The following is a 23,904-nucleotide window of genomic DNA, read 5'->3' on the forward strand; positions in this document are numbered from 1 at the left end:
TAGTCAACTGCTACTCACTAATGCCTTATCTAGATGTTTTTAAGAACTATATTAAATTGAACAATACTATTATTGCTATTAATAAGATGTCAACCTCTAAATGAAAACATTTTTGAGAACAGAAAGCATATACTAATAATTTATTTAAATTAGATAACCAAACCTATTGAAAAATGAATAGAATTCACATTACTTTTAAAATATTTTCACTGCTAAGTTAGAAAAACATATTTCTCAAAAGGAAATAAAAATGTGATATCCATTTTTAACAGTTCTTTTGAAATCTCTTTTCTCCCAAGGTATTTATGTAAATGTATTACACATCATTTCTCTTCCTTTCATATTACTTTATATAGGACAGATCGATATATAAAGTATGGTAGATACAAAAATTAAATCCAAAGTTAAACTATGCTTTGCCACCTCTGAAATGACATTGTTCCACGTGAGTTAAAATTTGTAGTTGTAACTCATGAATATATTCTTGCACATATAAAAATCAAGTCATTTAGTACTACTATATTGAATATTTAACTATATATTCTATTCAGACATGGTAAAAGCAGTTAATTTTGAAAAACAAACGAAAAACTTAGCAACTAAGAAAATTTCCAAGAAAGAATGCTATTATGAAATTAGTATTTTAGCAAAACCCAGTACAGCGTACTTAACACTGATTCGGAATCAAAGAAGGATAAAACACATTCTTTAAAATAATTTCTTAGGTGTACATAACAGAGTAGAACTGACCTTTAAAAGTGTCTTTGATGTAGGGCGATCTTTAGGGTTTTTCTGGAGGCAAGCCTCTACAAAGTTGTGAAAAGAACTGGACCTATTGTAAAGGAAAGTATTAAGTGAACATATTGCTATTTCCTTTAAAAACACATCCACAAATCAAGGCATGTCCCTATGGGTGGGAGGGAGAATAGAAATAATAAAAAGAAAGCAGACACAACACACTATATATTTCATCATGTAAGTCTATAAAAAGCTATGCAAAGCAACTAATGAATCTTTACCATTTTCGAAAGATAGATTTGCACACATTATTTTAAAATCCTGCTCTCACATACTGAAGTATCACAACTCATTCTACCTTGTGGTAAATTAGGGAAGTCAATCATTTTCCTTTTTGCATTCAAATCTAAGATAATATGCTTCTTAGTATTTTTTTTTCTTTTCTCTAGCCACGTCTCTTTCTTGCTTGACCCTTGGATCATCTTCCATATAGCATGTTTCAGAACATCACGCTATTTGTTTTGGAAATAACAATTTTTAAACCTAAGTATTTAGTGTCCTTGAGCAAATGGACAAAAGTTCCAGAAAACAGTAAAATTTTTTTAAAAAGTAGAATTCTGTAACATACTATTATATAGTGTCACTGATGAGAGTTCAGGAAGGCAGTAAGTAAAAAATATTCCATCAATGTTTGTCATCAATATTCAAATAAGATTTAATTCTTTTATACAAGAATTCTTTTTTGAATCCCCAAAGTATCAACCAGTGTAGACAGCCTGTGTTTCATGTATTTATTATTCAGATGTACCATAATAAACTCTGAGCCAAGATTTCTTCAAAACATCTCTACAGAAGCAGCAAAGACCTGTGAACTTGCCTTAATAATGTAATGATAAAAAATAAATTATTGCTAATTTATGCATCTTACTTGTGAATATTAAAGTATTTGTTAAGTATAGTAGGTAGTCCCCTAGAATTTTTCAAATGCTAGATACACCTGAAGACTTTCCCATTAAAATTTTCTATCACTGATAAAAATCCTTCTTTCCTAAAATTGTCCATTTGTTCTCAACAAACTTCCTTACATGAATAACAGTATTATTAAAGAAGCACTAGGAGATGCAACATCAAAGCACATTCAGAATAATAAATAACAATTAGAATCAGCCAAAAATTATGAATTATCTGGTAATTCTGATAAATTATCAAATTATTTTTACATAAGTTTATATCACATCAATTATAAACCATTCCCCAATTAAACATCTGTACAGGTTGTGGCAGTCTATATACTGCAGTTTTAAAATATGAGTGTTTAAATCATGCTATTTATTATATAATCAGGGTTGTATGTGTCGCTAAGGTACAAAAAGTATATTACTTTTTATACAAAAGCCATACTTTTTGCTCCCATGTAGGATCATCTATCTTTTATTTCTGAACTGAGTTACATACATGCTATGAAAAGTAGAGATAATAAAGGATAAACATGACGTAAGGATAAAATTAAGCTATTTTAATATTTCTTCAGGTTATATACACTTCACCTCATTGAAATGAAATCCTTTTGATAACATTATGAAAAAGTATTTAATTTTTATCATGTTGAACAATATATCTCTCAGCCATACTCACCATTCATTAGACTGTAGTGTAGGGGGGTTATTTCTGGTAATGAGCTTTAAGGCACGCTTTGCATTCAGAGCAAATAAAGGAGGCTCCCTTTCCGCTATAAAAGAAAGAAAACTTCCTGTTAAATATGTGCCTGTTATGTAGGAGCATGGAAGCACTGTTAGTTTTTTTTTTAAATAAACCCCAAATTAGGAAAAAAGTTGCAAGTAGAGTTCAAAGAACTTAGTTAAGTGAGTCAATAGAGAGGAAATTGCAGCCCTGATGCACAACATCTCCAAATAGTGTATTTTTCCAATAAACAAGAACATTCTAAGAGAACCTAACACAGTCATTAAATCAGACCATTAATATGAATACATGACTATTATCTAATCCTTAAGCTCCACTGTAGTTTCAATCAAATGTCCCAATAATGTCCTTTGTAGCAAAAATGACCTTCAATCATCTGCATCCTTAAAGGAAATTGTCCATTTTTTCTGTTTTAAACTTACATAAAATATCCCTATAATCCTTTCAATATGTGTAAAATCTGGAGTCATGTCCCCTGTCATTCCTGATATTGGTTGTTTGTGTCTTCTTTCTGTTTGATCTAGCCAGAGGTTTATTAATTTCATTAATTCTCCCAAAGAACTAATTTGTGATCTCATTGATTTTCTCTATTGTTTTCATTTTCTATTTAATTGATTTCTGTTTTGATCTTTTCTGGGTCTCTTTGTTCTGTTTACTGTGGATTGAATTCGCCCTTCTTTTTCTAGTCTTAAGGTAACAGTTGAAGTCATAACCTTGACAATTCACAAGCATACAATTTTGACTCTCAAATATCCCTCAGTTTGGCTTTGTGCTGTTATTAAATTTAGTTTCCACATCTCTGGCAGGAAAATCACGGAAGCAAGTGTCTCGCTTTTCTCAGTGTATTCTATGATGATCCTATAGAAGAGGTCCATGGTTTCAGACTGTCTTGTCATTGATGGTGTTCACTTTGATCACTTAAGGCCATTCCACAAGGTTTCATGGTGAAGTTTCACTTTTTTCCATTGTAACTATTAAGTATTCGTGAAAGATACTTGAGTCTATATAAATATTCTGTTTTGTATAAAGATCATTTTATTCTCTTATTGTATAGATTTAGATTCTTCATTTAATAATTTATAACCTGCTACTATCATTTATTTTGATGTTGAAATCATTTCATTTTTGAGCAGTTGAGAATCATTTTAGCCGACTTCTGCCTTTCCGGCATGGCTCCATCATTCCCTGCTCAGCTCCTTGCTCTCTGGCCCACTAAGATGTTCCAGGATCATCTTATGCTTTCCCTACTGTAGACACGGCTCCAAGGAGCTGTGGCAGGCAGTGTGCTCACTGCTACTGCCCGTGTCACTTCTCTTAGATCCTGTCAGTGGACAAAGGAAGGGAACACACACGTCCCTCATGTATTTGTATTCATACTTGCACATTAAATATCTTTAGTTGTTTATTGAAAACAACTGAGTTCACTACAATATCTCAAATCCAATGCTATAGTACTATTTATTCGAGCCTTCTCTTTCCATTATTTGTAGCACTCTTCTCTGACAGTAAGAAACCTCACTCTCATTATCCTTAATATATTTGATGACTCGCCCCTGTACATAGCCAGTCTCCCATCTTGGCCACCACCCTTTCCCCTTTTCCCCATCAAGTTTTCAAACCCCATTCCAAGCCTGTCTACAGTGTGAATGTCCACTTCATCCACTCAGTTTCTGACACCCCATCTAAACTGGATCACTTTCTGCAGTGAGGCCCTCCTCATCAGCCCTCAGGAGGGAAGCCCCCTTCCTTTCAATCAGGCACTGCCACTGTGTCAGGTGACCCACCCCCAAATGTGGACGTGCTCCTTGGCCTCTGACACCCCATGCTGGGCTACTTCCAGGTCTGAATGCTTTGGTTACCCCACCACGACTCTGAATCTCCAAACTTGACTGCCGCCCTCCCTGGACAGGTTCTGCTTCCACATACACGGCATTCTGACTGCGGGAACTCCCTCCTCTCCTCACAGGACCCTGACACGCCACGCCGGGCTACCATGGCTCAGCAGGTGACATGGACACCTACTTTACACTGTCCTCCCAACAGCTTTAAGAATGAGTAGTTTGAAGATGGCGGCGTGAGTAGGACAGTGGGAATCTCCTCCCAAAAACATATATATTTTTGAAAATACAACAAATACAACTAATCCTAAAAGAGAGACCAGAAGACACAGGACAACAGCCAGACTACATCCACACCTGCGAGAACCCAGCGCCTGGTGAAAGGGGTAAGATACAAGCCCCGGCCCAGCGGGACCCGAGCGCCCCTCACCCCAGCTCCCGGCAGGAGGAGACGAGTCAGAGTGGGGAGGGAGAGGGAGCCCAGGACTGCTGAACACCCAGCCCCAGCCATCCGGGCCAGAGTGCAGACACAGTGCATGCATGGAGTGCTGGAAACTAGGGAAACAGGACAGCAAGACCTGTGAGTGGGTCCCGAAGCCAGCACCCCTGTGACAACGAAAAGCGAGTGCTTTTTGAAAGTCTTAAAGGGACAGGGATGCCACAGCTGGACGGAAGCATCCTGGGTCACAGTCCAGCAGCTGCAAATTCCAGGGAACTCCGGGCACACTAATACCCTGGGAAACAGCTCTAATACCCCTCACAGAGGTAAACAGCCAAACAGCCCCCGTCCATTACTCCTCCAGGGCCCTACCACAGCATAGCAGCAGCCTGAGGCTGGCCACTCCCACAGCAAGGGAGCTTCCTCCATACCGGCAGCGCAAGAGAGAGAGACCCAGTCTACACGCAAGTACCCAACACAAGCCACTAGGGGTCGCAGTTGTCCCAGTAAAGAGGCCAGGAGTAAGTGGAAAGCCTTAGCTCTCCCACCTGACAGAAGGATATCCAATAGCTCACCACTGCACCTATCAACAAGAAAACGCAAAAAAATTTCATCCAGACAAGACTAACCCAGACAGCTTTGACATCTGCTACATCTTCCCCTGAAAAGGAACCTGGGGGGATAGATTTAACCAGTCTTCCTGAAAAAGAATTCAAAACAAAAGTCATAACCATGCTGATGGACTTGCAGAGAAATATGCAAGAACTAAGGAGGGAGAATACAGAAATAAAACAAGCTCTGGAAGGACTTCAAAACAGAATGGACAAGATGCAAGAGACCATTAATGGACTAGAAAACAGACAACAGGAACGCATAGAAGCTGATGCAGAGAGAGACAAAAGGATCTCCAGGAATGAAAGAATTTTAAGAGAACTGAGTGACCAATAGAATGGAACAATATCCGCATGAACAGGGGTACCAGAAGAAGAAGAGAGAGAAAAACAGATAGAAAGTGTCTTTGAAGGAATAATTGCTGAAAACTTCCCCAAACTAGTGGAGAAAACGGTCTCTCAGACCACAGAGGTACACAGAACTCCCATGAAAAGGGATCCAAGGAGGGCAACAACAAGACACATAATAATTAAAATGGCACAGATCAAAGACAAGGACAAAGTATTAAAGGCAGCCAGAGAGAAAAAAAAAAAGGTCACCTACAAAGGAAAACCCATCAGGCTATCATCAGACTTATCAACAGAAACCCTGCAGGCCAGAAGAGAATGGCATGATATGCTTAATGCAATGAAACAGAAGGGCCTCGAAGAAAGATTACTGTATCCAGCAAGATTACATTTAAATATGAAGGAGGGACTAAACAATTCCCAGTCTAACAAAAATTGAGGGAATTTGCCTCCCACAAACCACCTCTACAGAGCATCTTACAGGGACTGCTCTAGATGGAAGCACTCCTAAAAAGAGCACAGAACAAAACACCCAACAGATGAAGAAGGGAGGAGGAGGAATAAGAAGGGAGAGAAATAAAGAATCCTCAGACCGTGTTTATAATAGCTCGATAAGTGAGTTAAGTTAGACAGTAAGATAGTAAAGAAGCTAACCTTGAAACTTTGGTAACCAGAAACTTAAAGCCTGCAATGGCAATAAGTACATATGTTTCAATAATCACCCTAAATGTAAGAGGACGGAATGCACCAATCAAAAGACACAGAGTAATAGAATGGATAAAAAAGCAAGACCCATCCACATGCTGCTTACAAGAGACTCACCTCAAACCCAAAGACATGCACAGACTTAAAGTCAAGGGGTGGAAAAAGATATTTCATGCAAAGAACAGAGAGAAAAAAGCAGGTGTTGCAATACTAGTATCAGACAAAATAGACTTCAAAATAAAGAAAGTAACAAAAGATAAAGGACATTACATAATGATAAAGGGCTCAGTCCAACAAGAGGATATAACCATTATAAATATATATGCACCCAATACAGGAGCACCAACATATGTGAAACAAATACTAACAGAATTAAAGGAGGAAATAGAATGCAATGCATTCATTCTGGGAGACTTGAAAACACCACTCACTCCAAAGGACAGATCCACCAGACAGAAAATAAGTAAGGACACAGAGCCACTGAATAACACACTAGAACAGATGGACCTAATAGACATCTACAGAACTCTACATCCAAAAGCAACAGGATATAAATTCTTCTCAAGTGCACATGGAACATTCTCCAGAATAGACCACATACTAGGCCACAAAAAGAGCCTCTGTAAATTGCAAAAGATTGAAATCCTACCAACCAACTTTTCAGACCACAAAGGCATAAAACTAGAAATAAACTGTACAAAGCAAAAAGGCTCACAAACACATGGAGGCTTAAAAACACACTCCTAAATAATCAATGGATCAATGACCAAATCAAAATGGAGATCCAGCAAATTATGAAAACAAACGACAACAACAACACAAAGCCCCAACGACTGTGGGATACAGCAAAAGCAGTCTTAAGAAGAAAGTATATAGCAATGCAGGCATATTTAAAGAAGGAAGAACAATCCCAAATGAATAGTCTAACATCACAAATATCGAAATTGGAAAAAGAAGAACAAAAGAGGCCCAAGGACAGCAGAAGGAGGGACACAATGAAGATCAGAGAATAAATAAATAAAATTGAGAAGAATAAAACAATAGCAAAAATCAATGAAACCAAGAGCTGGTTCTTCGAGGAAATAAACAAAATAGATAAGCCTCTAGCCAGACTTATTAAGAGGAAAAGAGAGTCAACAAAAATCAACAGAATCAGAAAGGAGAAAGGAAAAATCACGACAGTCCTCACAGAAATACAAAGAATTATTAGAGACTGCTATGAAAACCTATATGCTAACAAGCTGGGAAACCTAGGACAAATGGACAACTTCCTAGAAAAATACAACCTTCCAAGACTGACCCAGAAAGAAACAGAAAATCTAAACAGACCAATTACCAGCAATGAAATTGAAGCGATAATCAAAAAACTACCAAAGAACAAAACCCCTGGGCCAGATGGATTTACATTGGAATTTTATCAGACATACAGAGAAGCCATAATACCCATTCTCCTGAAAGTTTTCCAAAAAATACAAGAGGAGGGAATACTCCCAAACTCATTCTATGAAGCCAACATTACCCTAATACCAAAACCAGGCAAAGACCCCACCAAAAAAGAAAACTACAGACCAATATCCCTGATGAACGTAGATGCAAAAATACTCAACAAAATATTAGCAAACTGAATTCAAAAATACATCAAAAGGATCGTACACCATGACCAAGTGGGATTCATCCCAGGGATGTAAGGATGGTACAACATTAGAACATCCATCAACATCATCCACCACATCAACAAAAAGAAAGACAAAAACCACATGATCATCTCCATAGATGCTGAAAAAGCATTTCATAAAATTCATCATCCATTCATGATAAAAACTTTCAACAAAATGGGTATAGAAGGCAAGTACCTCAACATAATAAAGGCCATATATGATAAACCCATAGCCAACATCTTTCTGAACAGCAAGAAGCTGAAAGCTTTTCCTCTGCAATCGGGAACAAGACAGGGATACCCACTGTCCCCGCTGTTATTCAACATAGTACTGGAGGTCCTAGCCACGGCAATCAGACAAAACAAAGAAATACAAGGAATCCAGATTGGTAAAGAAGAAGTCGAACTGTCTCTATTTGCAGATGACGTGATATTGTACATAAAAAACCCTAAAGTCTCCACTCCGAATCTACTAGAGCTAATATCGGAATTCAGCAAAGTTACAGGATACAAAATTAACACACAGAAATCTGTGGCTTTCCTATACACTAACAATAAAGTAATAGAAAGAGAAATCAGGAAGACAATTCTATTCACAGTAGCATCAATAAGAATAAAATACCTGGGAATAAACCTAACCAAGGAAGTGAAAGACCTATACCTTGAAAACTACAGGAAACTCTTCAGAGAAATTAAAGAGGTCATTAACGAATGGAAACTCATCCCATGCTCTTGGCTAGGAAGAATTAATATCATCAAAATGGCCATCCTGCCCAAAGCAATATACAGATTTGATGCAATCTCTATCAAATTACCAACAGCTTTCTTCAATGAACTGGAACAAATAGTTCAAAAGTTCATATGGAAACACCAAAGGCCCCGAATAACTAAAGCAATCCTGAGAAGGAAGAATAAAGTTGGGGGGATCTCACTCCCCAACTTCAAGCTCTACTACAAAGCCACAGTAATCAAGACAATTTGGTACTGGCACAAGAACAGAGCCACAGACCAATGGAACAGAACAGAGACTCCAAACATTAACCCAAACATATATGGTCAACTAATATTCGATAAAGGAGCCATGGACATACAATGGGGAAATGACAGTCTCTTCAAAAGATGGTCCTGGCAAAACTGGACAGCTACATGTAAGAAAATGAAACTGGATCTCTGTCTAACCCCATACACAAAAGTAAATTCGAAATGGATCAAAGACTTGAATGTAAGTCTTGAAACCATAAAACTCTTAGAAAAAAACATAGGCAAAAATCTCTTGGACATAAACATGAGTGACCTCTTCTTGAACATATCTCCCTGGGCAAGGGAAACAAATGCAAAAATGAACAAATAGGACTATATCAAGCTGAAAAGCTTCTGTATAGATAAGGACACCATCAATAGAACAAAAAGGTATCCTACAGTATGGGAGAATATATTAGAAAATGACAGATCCGATGAAGGGTTGACATCCAAAATATATAAAGAGCTCACACACCTCAACAAACAAAAAGCAAATAATCCAATTAAAAAATGGGAAGAGGAGCTGAATAGACAGCTCTCTAAAGAAGAAATTCAGATGGCCAACAGACACATGAAAAGAAGCTCCACATCGCTTGTCATCAGAGAAATGCAAATTAAAACCACAATGAGATATCACCTCACACCAGTAAGGATCACCATTATCGAAAAGACAAATAAGAACAAATGTTGGCGAGGTTGTAATGTAAATTAGTTCAACCATTGTGGAAAGCAGTATGGAGGTGCCTCAAAATGCTCAAAATAGAAATACCATTTGACCCAGGAATTCCACTTCTAGGAATTTACCCTAAGAATACAGCACTCCAGTTTGAAAAAGACAGATGCACCCCTATGTTTATCACTGCACTATTTACAATAGCCAAGATATGGAAGCAACCTAAATGTCCATCAGTAGATGATTGGATAAAGAAGATGTGGTACATATGCACAATGGAATATTACTCAGCCATAAGGAAAAAACAAATCCTACCATTTGCAACAACATGGATGGAGGTAGAGGGAATTATGCTCAGTGAAATAAGCCAGGTGGAGAAAGACAAGTACCAAATGATTTCACTCATCTCCGGAGTATAAGAACAAAGGAAATCTGAAGGAGCAAAACAGCAGGAGAATCACAGAACCCAAGAATGGCCTAATAGTTACCAAAGGGAAAGGGACTGGGGAGGATGGGAGGGAAGGGAGGGATAAGGGCGGGGAAAAGGAAAGGAGGCATTACGATTAGCATGTAGAGTGTGTGGGGGCTTGGGGAGGGCTGTGCAACACAGAGCAGACGAGTAGTGATTTTACAGCATCTTACTGCGGTGATGGACAGTGATTGTGAAGGGGTATGTGGGGGGGACTTGGCGAAGGGGGGAGCCTAGTAAACATAATGTTCTTCATGTAATTGTAGATTAATGATTCGAAAATGAAAAATTCAAACTACAATAAGGTATGCAAGCTGATAACCTAATCCTCATACCGAATATAAAGTATTAAGTAACCTTAGTAGCGGTACTACTACTCTAAAGCATTCATGAATCTATAACCATAGACATATTCTAGGTGTTTAACAAATACTCATTAAATTTTAGAAACACATACCTCAAAATTAATACCACAGTAGAAACTATTTTAGACCTAATTTAATACAGCAAATATAATAGACCTAAACTAGCATATATATATATATACAAATTGCCAAATAACCAAAGTGACAACCTTGATAGATTTATTGCTCCCCTTAAACACTGACATAAAAATGAAAAACTGTACTTTGGTACAGAAATTGAGGTGAAACATTGATAAAAACTTACTACACAGTAATAAAGAGTAATGCTTACCTATTTCAATACATGTTATCCCCAGAGACCATACATCTACTTTGCTATCATATTGTTCTTCATTCCTGCCTAAAATTATTTCTGGGGCCATCCTAAAACATAAAATGTTACTTAAAGTTAAAAAAGAAAAGAAAAGTATACTATTCTTTAAAAACATAATGACCGTCCACATGGAGAATATCTGTGTGAATTCCAGATGATATGTCTGGACATAAGAATTCTTATAATGGGAAATAAATGCATTACGGGTTGTGAGGTGAATATTTACCGTTGCGTACACAGTGTTAGACTTATTCTCATCAGTTGTCATGATCACGTACCAGCATTCTGGAGGGAAGACTCCCCCAAGCAGGGGTGCGTTCTGCATCAGTTCAAGTTTGCAGATTGTAATATTGTATATCCTTTATGCCAGCGGTTTTCATACATTTTGGTTTCAGCATCTTATTACAAAAGTCTAAATTTTTATCACTAGCACTTGTTTTCTTGAAGTAAACAAACTCACTACATTTAGCTGAGAAAATATCTGCCACAATAAGCAACAATGAATAAGCAGTTTGTCAGTCTTTTCTGCAAATAGGAGTAGTGTTCTGTGATAAAAGTGGCTAGGACCGCCACTCATAACTAAATAAATCATACAATTATTAACTTTGGAGGCGTCTTGGCTATAAAATGAAACGCTAATTCGCATCTTCAGCTAGACTAATGTTCTCACTGTTGCTTTACCTTATACTTCCTTTCTACTTGTTAAGCACAAACATTTAGAACAGTTTCTGACTGCTTAATAAGATTTGTCACCAGGCGTATGTGAGTTCCTGTGTGTAAAAATATGTAAATATGTACATAGTGCTGTGTTCCTAATATACAGTATACAAATTTCAATTGCCTATAATAGAGGGCTTCTAATGTGTTAAGATGTTGAAGTAAGCTTGGGGAGTCACCAAGTTCAACAAAGTTAAAAAGGTAGTTTTGTTTTTAATGCACAACTTTCTAGCTCCTTTCTAGTATCTAATATTGATCACTGACTTGTAAAGAGGGTGACCATAAAGAAGCATTATTTGTCCAAAGAACCCTTTTTTATACAGGGGAAGAGGATTCTATCTAAACTAGGGTTCTACATAAGAAATTTTTGGTCATACAGAACAGTGGTCTTCAAACTTTTTATTTTCTTACTTCCAATGAATTTATTTAAAAAATGATGTATCCGCTTGTATATTTTTGAGCTGGTATCTAAATTTTATAAACTTAATCGTTGCAAAGGATATAATGCACACATATGTATATGTGCTTTACAGATATTTACAACTTGGAGCTGAGGACCTCGCTCATTCAACTCATTAAAAACACTGCTGTATAATAACCTAATTAGCAAACCCAGTCTGCACGGTCATATGAACCATTCAGATCAGAATTATTTTCTGTCAGGAAATGCCAAACTTCATTTCTCATTGTAAATAACATGTTAATGTGTCCTCACAACGATTGTCCCAGTTGTAAATGAGATAATTTGTGATTCACTAGAAAAGAAGATGGGAGGAAAGATAATTGGGGAAAAGAAAGAGCAAGGAATAAAAGGAACTGAAGAGAGATGACTGTGAAGGCAGAAGGCCCTTTGCCAAAACTTGGTGTCCTAACTCTTCAATATTTCTGATGCCATATATTCTAGATGTTACGTTTTCTCAGATTGTCCCTCTGGTGATGGTTTGAGGCTTTTAATTCTCAGAACAATGCATCACTCTACTCTTCAGGATGGGTGAGAAGCCTTTCTTTAACAAACTGGGAGTTGGGAGATTTGAAAGGTAGGTGGAAAAGAAGATGCAGTAGACCTAAGACACTTCTCAACATATACAGAGAGAGGACATCTATGGAAGTTGAAGATGTGGAAAATTATACCCTTCAAACTTGCTGACATTAATATGGAATTATTTATGAATAAAATTAGATGATGTCTAGAAGTCGCTTCAGATAATTGGAGGTGGGAGGGAGGGCAAGAAGGTCAAGTACACAGGGCAGCCAGGCCCTGGGGTAGTGCTGTTAGGCTGAGCTGACCGCTGTGTGAGCCTTCGTTATATTTTTGGCTATTTCCCTGTATACTTGAAATTCTCCACAATCAAAAATGAAAACAAAAAGTTCCTAATCAGCTACCAGTCTTCAGGTACTCTTATTCGGAAGATACTGACACACAGTAAGTATAAATCTAAAGAAAATTTCCACTTAGCATTTCTATCTTCTCCCTTCTTAAAAATTTAAATTTTTTCACTCCTACCCCCAGTACATGATGTAGATGATAACAGGAAAGAAACGTAGGGGGGACAAATGATACAGTAGGAGATACAAGGGCAGCACTCCAAATCTGTATCTGAAACTACAGTGCTTAGAGTAATATCTAAAGCAGCACTGTATTTCCAAGAGAAACATAAAGCACCTGATAAAAGTACAACCACACACTGCCTATTCCAATTATGAGGATGAATAGCAGATAGGACTACGCTTACCAATGCGGTGTTCCCACAAAAGTCTTGGAATAAGAGGCCATGGAAGCAAATCCAAAGTCAGCAAGTTTCACCTGGCCTCGTGGTGTCAGAAGGATATTTCTTGCTTTGATGTCTCTGCGTTTAAGGAACACAGAAAATTATTTTTCTCTCCTTTGTAAGATTATACTGAAAATTATAAAGATCATATAAAAATTTATAAAATAGGGAAGGAGAAATGAGAATAATTAAGGCCTTGGATAATCTCTCAATTGGGATAATGAGAATTAAGATCAAAACTAAGAAATGAGATACACAGAATTCCTATAAGTATATAGTAACAATTTTCTAAAAGAGAAGATAAAATAGCAGTAGAAACAGAAGAAAAAAATTAGGTAATTAATAGCACAGACTCGATATTTGAGTGCCTGTTTATTGGTACAAATAATGGTTTTAAAAATTTAGCTGAACATTCTTATATGACTGGAAGATTTCTGAGTAGACCCTTAACAATATAATGGAAAAAAAAGAACCTGATGTCCCAAATTTGTTTTTTTTTAATTACTCATATCATTCTAAATTTTTGCATAGTTCTCCTACCTAAATATAAATGAAAACTGAAACACATGGGTAAGGTAATATCAATGATCCCAAATTTACTTTTAAGCTCTTTTCCAAATCAGCAATGTACATGTGAACTAAGAAAATTATAATGGGATTGTATTCCCAATGGGTACCATAACATTCAAAAAGAAAGAAATTTCTAAATTCATACTATACAGTATTATAATGGGTGTAACATTAAGTCAATCTATTTTCTTCCATTTGTTTTTTTTAAAAATGGAAGGTTCTTTGAAGTTGAGAAGACCTCAGGTTCTGCTTCCAACTCTTTCATTCTCTTATTTACTATGCATGTGGATTTCTCTTGGACCTTACTATCCTCATCTAAAAAACTGATAACCCATTAATTTGCAATGACTCTACTATACAAGTTTACTATGTATTGTCTGGTTCACATAGATAATTTTAAAAATGCTACCTTCCTTCTAAAAACAGACAAAACCAATACCAATGCTAAAAATGTAGTTTATGATGGTTTAATCTTTAAATTACTATCCATTATCAAGGATTATCAAGGATTATCTCAAAAGCATAGAGTGTTAAGTAGCTTTTACTTGTCTCTGTCATGGAATCAATGGAACAAATCTGGCATTATGAGTCACCAGGAGGACAAAAGATCTAGGTTAGTTCTAGTCTAATCTATCTTGCTTCATCAGCTTTGAGAAGTGAGTCACAAATTGGGGCATCAGTTTCTTCATCTGTAAAATGAAACAAGTAAGAATACATAATCCCTATCGTTTTTCCACTTCACAAATTAAACTTTTCTATAATTAAATTTCTATCACAAATCTATAAAGTGCACATACTTCAGAAGGCCCAGCAGCATGTGTAGAAAAAGATAAAAATTATTCTCAACAAAGAGATCAAATAAATTAGTATATTCATTTTAAGACATGGATAAGCTAAAAAAATATGAATTTGTAGAACTCCAGAATACTTTTATTTAGCTAAAACCAACAAAGCTTTCAGGATTAATAAATTCTAGGTCTGATAAATTTGCTTATTAATATATGGTAATCTTTAAAGTACTTACCTATGGATCCTGGCACGAGAATGGAAGTAGGCTAATCCCTGAAGAGCACCGTGTATAATTGCTGCTATTTCCATTTCTTGTAATGGCATTATGTGAACTTAAAATAAGATTTCATTTGAAAATAATTATTCTATAGAACATTTTTATTTTAAAATACATATACACATATCTAATATATGGGCAAATTTAAAAAAACTAACATTTAGCAAGAAGGAATTTTTTTCTTTCCAAGATAATAAACAAAACAATTGAACCTAAGTGTGCAGTTGTCCCTAGTCATTATAATTCACAGCCTATTTTCCTCTAAGTTAACATTTAACAATTATTTCATGATTATAAAAACAATGAAAGAGAAGCTTTCCCTTTTTATATTCCTACATATCTTCATTCTGAACAGAAGGAACAAATCAAGTTTAATGATAAAGAAGGCAGAAAAATGCCTGTTAAATCATAATGAAAGAAAACTCATTTTTATGCTAAAACGTAGTATTTAATGAGGACAGTGCATACCACACTGAGACTCTAGAAAAGACAAAGGTTTTTACTCTTCCTGGAAAGTTTTAACATTATTAAAAAAGTCTCTTAGTGAATGAATTCTCATTTTATTATACTAATACTTTTCTTTTCTTAATAAATAAAGGAAACTTACATTCCAACAAATCTGAAACAGATCCTGAACAATATTCCATTACAAGCTACAGGGGAAAAAATGATAAAAACATTAAAATACACTATTAAAATAAAAAGATTCTATATGAGATAAAATAAATTCACCAAGGAGATCGAGAAGATAGTTTGAAGTGAAACAAACTCTACTTATCAATTACCTTTAAACATAAGTATACATATTGAAACTTGTTAAATGCATACACGAAGTTAAGCCAATGCTACATTAATCTTTTATAATGCCGACATATAACTGCTTGTAGAAGATGTGTGTTTCATATAATTACTAACTAAAGCTATAAAGGAATATACATATTCCATTAATATTAACCTATAGTAGCAATACTGGTATTGTTAAGGAAGCAGAAAATCGTCCTCTGGTACTATATATATACAAAGTTTAGGTTATAGTTTAAATCTTTCCTATAAAGCAAACAAAGAGCACCTCTTATGTGCCACGTATTTTATATATATTAACTAATTTAATCCTCATAACCACCTCTGGAAGTAGACCCTATTGTCATCCTTGTTTTACAGATGGAGAAACTTGAAAGACAGAGAGGCAGTCTACCCTCTCTGCCACTGTTTTTTCTTTTACCACAGCCTCAAATTTAGGAGTACCATCACCATCAAATTAAACCAAACATTACAAATCTAAATAAATCTAAGTTCTGTATACTAAAATGATAATCAGCTGTAGCTTATTAAAAATAAAACGTCATTCCTGTTTAAAGAAAACTTAGCCTTTCTCTGAAAAGACATAATTACTATGCCTAAACCGTTGTAAGATTACTACCTTACCTTAGTTTCAACAATAGGGCAAAATTAATTTCCATTTTCTGCAATAAAATGTCCCAATTTTCTACCTTTAGTATTATTCAGCCAAAGAATCACAATCAGCTCAGATTTCACCAGGATTCACCACCAATATTCCAACCAAGATCCTTGTGGTTAAATAGCTTACAACACATTTATGTCAAAAATAAATGCTGATTTTCATCCTTTGATAGGATTGCTCTCAACAAATGTTTGATAAAGCATTTGAAGAGTGATACCGCTAACATACATCAGAACATTTTCCCGTGCACGTGACGGTCAGCTGAATCTCTGGAGTCAACCGGCAAAGGTTCTGTTATTTCTTACTGCCTAAGAGTCTCAGGAAAAGCTGCTCCTCTTTTCTCAGTATGAGCTAACATTTCAAGGTGTTTGTGCGTGGCTTTACACAACTATTTTGAGACATTTTTGAATTAATTATAAACTAAACCTACTAAAATTACAGCCAGGGGAGAGCAGATACCTACCCATGCTCTGTGCTCACATAAATAGCAGCCTTTGTATTCTACAATGTTGGGATGTTTTAATGTTCGTAGGCAACTGACTTCCTTAATAATACCCTGCCAACACTGTGGGGAGAAAAAAAAGAATAAAGGAAAGAATTAGGAACAGTTGCCTTTCCTTAGAAAACTATAGAAGTACAAAAGTAATTATTAGATTAAAAAGTTAACAAGAACATACAACTTTGATTTATTTGTAATATTTAAATGTCAAACTAATATATTTTAAAGAAATTACATTCATATAGTTTACAACTCAATACCATAAAATTAATTCCAGGTAGGACACATTTTTATTTTCATAAAATTTATTATCAATGAGTCTTATAAAAATTTTACAACCACACACCAAGCCTGTTGAAAACTATATACTATATTTAGTGGTTTTTCTTCAAAAGTTCAACCTCCCCCTTCTTTTTTGCAGCTTTTGTTGTATGATTTACATATCTTAAAGTTCAGCTGTTGTGTTTTCTGGCTTATATTGTCTACCAAATGTTAAGTTTTTTCTGCTGTTTAAACTCAAATCAAGTAATTACCTAACTTCCTAAATGCACATATTCTAAAATGCTAGTGAACACTGAGGTTATAACAGAGGGAAGTTCACAGAAAAACCAAGCAGCACGGGAACATTTTCCTACAGGATTTCCCGAAGAACCTTCCCATTGACGCCTACTAGTAAATAACAGATAAACCTTCAGCAATAAAAGCTACTCTATGACAACTTCAGAAACTTAGGCCATATCCTAAATATAGTTACTTGTCAGAAGCAATCAGGGAACTGAAAATACCAGAGGCTTAGTAGATGTGGGATGGGAACTTGGAATCTGTTTTTTGTTCTTGTTTCAGTTTTTCCAAGCTTTACTGCTGACTTGTACAATATTTCTAAAGGTAGGGGAACTAGAATACAGAACTTTAAAAAATGTTTTGCACTAGAATTTAAGATCCTGTATCTCCTATGTTATTTCATAAGCCCTCAAGAAAATAGAGCAAGATATTCACAGTGTAAAATGTGTAAGCTGTAAGATGCTAACTTCAGAAAGTGTTTTATGGGCTTTACATTTCAAATTTGAGTGCTCTGGGAGGCAAACTCTCAAAACAAAACCAAGCTAAAACCTGTATTCTTCAATGTAAAAAAAACTTCCAGGAAGGATACAATATTAAATGAGAGAAGATGATGCCCTAGGTGAAACTTTTTGTTCTGGGCATGACTAATTAAACAGACTCCAACACAAGTGTGCTATGAAAGCTGGTTCTAAAGTTATACTGTAGAATGGCAAATTAAATTAAACTTGTAAAAAATGGAGGTTTTTTTAGGGGTTTTAGAAATTAAGAGTTTTTTTAGGTATCGACATAATGGAACAGTGATCAATCACAATAGTGTTACCATACCCATAAGTATAATTATCACAAAAAACAATATTTACCACAAAACAGAGATTACAGAAATGTAGAAAGCCAAAACCTTTAAAACTTAAAGACTGATCTAGCAGTTCTACCTCTGGGCATATACCCTAAAGTTTAAAAGCGGGAACTCAAAGAAATACTTGTGTACCTATGTGCACAGCAGCATTATTCACAATAACCAAGGGGTAGAAGCAACTAAGTGTCCATTTACAGGTGGTAGATGGACAAAATGTGGTGTTTTTACACACACACACACACGGGAATATTATTCAGCTTTAAAAAGAAAGGTAATTCTGACACACTACAACATAGATGAACTTTGAGGGCACTATATTAAGTGAAACAAGCCAGTCACAAAAGGACAAATGGTGCATAATTTCAATTACATGAGATACCTAAAGTAGTCAAATTGATAGAGACAGAAAGTGGAGAGGTGATTTCCAAGGGCTGCGGGGAGGAGGGAATGAGGTGTTACTGTTTGATGGGTGGAGAATATCACTTTTGCAAAATGAAAGAATTCTGGAGATGAATGGTGGTGATGGTTGCACAGCAATGTGAATGTCCTTGACACCACTGAACTTACACTTAAAGTGGTTAAGATGGTAAATTTGTTTTGTGTACTTTACCACAATTAAAAATAAATAAATTTTTTAAAGAATTAAAGACAGAGAACAGACTTAGAAAGTAATTTTATAAACTTATGCAATTAAAGAAGAACTAATCAGAACACTGATGAACTAAAGTACATGCAACACAGTACAGAAATTTTATTTTGCAGATTATTACCCACTGCCTTATTTTTCAGAATAGATATATTGCTGCCGATGATTATTTGAAACAGCCGTTAAATAATTTCTCAACCATTAAAAATTTATATCCAGTATACTTACTGTCAAATGTACCTTATTCTAGTGTACTTTCTCAGACATGATAATCCCTCTATTATAGAATAATCTGCTGAACAATTTAAAAAATTAAAACTCGTGACAGCAGCACATATCCAAAAAAATTAAAAGTAAGGGATGTAGTTGGGAGATTTCTGGGATGTCAGGAATGCTGTTTATGGCTCTAGGTACAGGTTAAATGGGCACATTGAGTCTGTGGAAGTAAATTCACTGAGATAAACCTTAGTATTTGTATATTTTTCAACATTTTTTGAAAAAATTTCCACCTATCCCCAATTAAAAATGGTATGGCTTTCTTTAACATGCCAATACAAACATACATACTTCACCTACCTCCATAGCCCTCTTTCCAGTAAAAGGTATTTTCTTGATAGCCACCTTGTCATGGGTGTGCACATCTCGTGCCTAAAAAAGACAGAAGACCACTGTAAAAATTAACATTTATAAACTACCATGTCCAAAAAGATACCAAAACTGATTTTAAAGAACATTAAAAACATAAGTAAATGGATAGCAAAAAGCGTATCAAATTGTCAAGGAGCTGGTACTTAAGAAATAAAAATAATGCATGTTTATCTTTGAATCAGCTAGTTGAGAGGAAAAATATAGAAATTTGAACAGAACTATAAACAAACAAATAAGTGACTAGTACAAGTCTATGCTAGGCCTGTAAATGTCAAAATTTCAATGAAATGGACAATTCTCTAGGAAAGAACTACTAAAATTGATCTAGAGAAGAAAATTCGAGTAAAACAGTGGTGGAAGATTGAAAAGAATACTAAATTGTCTTTAAAATTGTTGTGAGTGGAGCAGTTTCACTAGGGGAACTTCCCAGGATAAAAGGGGAGAAAAAGGAAAGCTACCCCATTAACTGTAAGGAGGCAGTCTAACCCAACAACTAAACCCTCACAAGCAGCGCAAAATAGAAAGTTAGGTACCAATCTGACTTATAAATGTAGGCAAGGGAACTCTAAATAAAATTTTAAAACCAAATATTACTGAGCATTAAAAGAATATTTCATTTGGATAAAATATATTACCACAGAAATACAAAATTTTGATACAGGAAAACATTTCATAATTTGCCATATTTTTTTACAAATCAAAGGGGAAAAATATATACTTATATATATAAATGCTTAATAAATATTGAAAATGTAGAAAGAGCCCAACTCTAAATGTATTTAATGCAGGGAAGACCAAACTCTTAGAAAACCCACATGGGAAAGGTAATTCCTCAACATGATAAATCATGTCTATTGTAAACAACTATTAACTAGAATTAAGACAAGACAGCTAAAATGCTATCACCATTACTATTTACCACTGCTATGGAATTTTGATAAAAAAATAAAAGCATAACAGAAACATAAAAGATAACTCTTTAGAAAATAAGAGCCAAATTCTCATTATGTGTTAAAAAAAAGATGATATATAAAGAAGGCACAAGAGGATAGCTGCAAAACATTTCAAATGAGTTCAGTAAGAAGGGTTCATCATCTCTAGTCATCTGTGGAAGAATTCATCTTCAATTCAGTCTTTAATGAATTCCCAAAGATAAAATGTTTTAAAATTAGATTATGGTGATGGCTACAAAAATCTAACTTACTAAAAATCTATGAAATGCACACTTAAATTTGGTGAACTGAGAGTATGTAAATTAAATCTCAAAAAAGCTGTTAAAAAATTAGACAAGCAGGTATGTAAATTATACCTAAATAGAGTTCCTTAAAAAAAAAATATATATATATATATATATATTCTTTTAAGTGGGTCCTTGGAACAACTAATGACCTTCCAATTTCAATTACTAGCAGACTGATTAAGGAAAACGTGCACCGCCTAACATAATGGGTGAAGTGGATCTGTCTGCATAAGATCTTGAATATGAATTTATTTTTCCAAAATGTTCTCTACTCATCAATTTGTGAGCCCCTTGATTTCAGTCAATAGGTCTAACCAGCTACATTCTTTTCTAACAGTTTTAATGAGATATAATTTACCCATTTGAATGTGTGTAATTCTATACCTTTTAGTACACTGACAGATGCATGCAATACTGATCAATATGATACATATATGCAATTTACTGATAACTACAATTTTAGAACTTTCATCACCTTAAAGAGAAACTCCAAATTGTTTCATTTAAAAATGGTTAAAATGGTAAATTTTAGATTATGTGTACCTTACCTCAAATTTTTCCCCCATTAAAAAAAAAAGAAAAAAGAAACCCCACACACTTTAGCTATCACTCTCCTATCCCTATTCCTCACCCCTTCAGCCCTAAGGAACAGCTAATCTACTTTCTGTGTCTCTGGAGATGTGCCCATTCTGTACACTTTGGAACCATATAATATATGGTCTTTTGTGACTGGTTTCTTTCACTTAGTATAATGTTTTCAAGATTTGAGACCAGTGAATGTTGAGCATCTTTTTATGTGCTTTTTGGCCATTTGTACATCTTTGGAGAAATGTCAATTCAGATTCTTTGCCCATTTAAAAATTGGGTTGCCTTTTTTTATTGAGTTGTAAGAGTTCTTTATATATTCAAGACACAAGTCCCGTAGCAGACATATGATTTACAAATAATTTCTCCTATTCTATTGTTGTCTTTTCAGTTTTGAAGCATAGAAATTTTACATTTTGATCAAATCCAATATCTATGCTGTTCTTTTGTTCATGCTTTTGTTGTCATTTCTAAGAATCCTGTGACAAAACCAAGGTCATGCAGTTTTACCCTAAGAGTTTTATAATTTTAATGTTCATATATGGTATGAGGTAAGGGTCCAATTTCATTGTTCTGCTAAAGAGCTGCATTTCTAACTAGCACAAGATAAAGTTCAAAAGAGGGTATACTAAATGCAGTGTAGTCACTTGGAGTAGATTCCAGAACAGAAAAGAGCACAAAGACTGGGAAAATCTAAATAAAGTGTGTTGTTTAGTTAATAGTATCAGTGTATCAATGTTGATTTCTTAGTTTTGATACAGGTTCTGTGGTTATGAAACTTGTAAACTTTAAAGGATCTGGGAGAAGATTATAGGGTAAACTCTATTTTATTGCAAAATCTGCAGCTCTAGTATTACTTTTAATTTCTTTATAATGTATTATAAAAAGTGTTATTATATAATGTATTATAATGTATTATATATATGTATATATATTATGTATATAATGTATGTATGTATATTATGTATGTAATGTATATAATGTATTATAAAAGTGTTATGTAATGTATTATATAAAGTGACTGTAATTTATTAAAATCCAAACTCATTAGTAATGATGATTACATTAAAATTAAATCAGATTAAAATGAGATTATTTTGCCTATCACATACACACAAAAAAAACAACAGGAAAGTATTTAATGTCCACAGTCATGTTTCTCTGTCCCTTCAGGATTACGAGTTGTGCTAAATTTGTGTTTGTCTGAAGCTTCTTCAAGATTAGATTCTGGTTACATATCTGTGGTTGAAATACTACATGAGTAATATTGTGTCCTTTTCAGGGTATCATATCTGGACACATACAATGTCTGTTCATCACTGGTTACAAATTTTCATTACCCACTCAAGGTGTCTGACTGTTTCTTTCCAATGTATATAGTTATAACCACTGTTTCCTACTTTGTATCTAACAAGCAATCTGTGGAGAGATACTTTTAAACTATATAAATATTCTGCTCATCAAACTTTCCCCCTAGTTTTAGCAACCACTGAAGATTCTAGCCCCAAACAATCTTTGCAATGATGATTTCAAAATGCTGGTTTTTCCCAACTCTACCATTCCTTTCACATTTATCAGTCAGCATTCTATTATAAAGAAAAGCCCTCCCTTTCTAACTATCTATCCATCCTATATCTGTCATGGAAATTAGGAATTCCTATTTTATTCAATGGGTTATAATCAATAGATGTCTATATTGATACTCAAATTGTTCCAGATGTGGCCAGTGGGAGCACCTTCAAGCTGGTTCTAGCATCCTCTTGAAAGGTCCTATTTTTCATTTTAAAAGCATTTTTTAAATTTCTGGTTCAAGTTATTCTAAAGCTTATCTTTTATGACCCTAGTCCCCACAGTAGAATGAACCATTACTGCAAGAGCTCTTGATCCATGTAGTGAGGAAACCAAGATCTGAGTGCTAAGTGTGCTGCTTGCTGCTTGGATATCAACGCAACTAAAATCTTACAGAAGAGAGAGCTAGGAAATATATATGTCATGTAATTAGTTCATGTTAATGCCACAAATTCCTATCCAATACCTATCTAGTCCCACATGGTTCTTCCTTACATTTGCCAATTTCCTATTTCTATCATTCTTTTCAGTTAGGATCTGAGTCCAAAATGACATCAAAATTATTCACTGCTCAATCTTTTAACACACAGATTCAGAACTGTCACACCCATACCAATATGAAACAAGTTTACAGAGAAGAGTTCAAGATTTGTTGGCAGTTTCTTCTTCCCAACCAGACAGAGGGTATACACTTAAAATACTGTGTATGAAAGTTACTCGCATTAGTTTTGGTTTTTACTCCAATGTGGTTATAGCCCAAATACAGTTGGATTCATTGT

The 23,904-nt window shown here is 34.9% G+C and overlaps 1 protein-coding gene across 1 annotated transcript in view; it reads right to left on the reverse strand.

Moving 5' to 3' along the window:
• LOC130682808 (serine/threonine-protein kinase TAO1-like) overlaps positions 1-23,904 on the reverse strand; it is a 135,276-nt gene that overhangs the window by 31,929 nt on the left and 79,443 nt on the right. Inside the window, exons 5-12 of the mRNA XM_057497748.1 lie at positions 19,660-19,731; positions 16,985-17,086; positions 15,667-15,712; positions 15,018-15,114; positions 13,388-13,501; positions 10,896-10,987; positions 2,374-2,467; positions 751-832 (exon numbers count right to left, since the gene is read on the reverse strand). Coding sequence (XP_057353731.1) covers positions 751-832; positions 2,374-2,467; positions 10,896-10,987; positions 13,388-13,501; positions 15,018-15,114; positions 15,667-15,712; positions 16,985-17,086; positions 19,660-19,731 — 699 coding nt within the window. The remainder of the gene's footprint in view (positions 1-750; positions 833-2,373; positions 2,468-10,895; positions 10,988-13,387; positions 13,502-15,017; positions 15,115-15,666; positions 15,713-16,984; positions 17,087-19,659; positions 19,732-23,904) is intronic.

Source organism: Manis pentadactyla, chromosome 3, assembly GCF_030020395.1.
Source record: "Manis pentadactyla isolate mManPen7 chromosome 3, mManPen7.hap1, whole genome shotgun sequence".
NCBI classification, from domain to species: Eukaryota; Metazoa; Chordata; class Mammalia; order Pholidota; family Manidae; genus Manis; species Manis pentadactyla.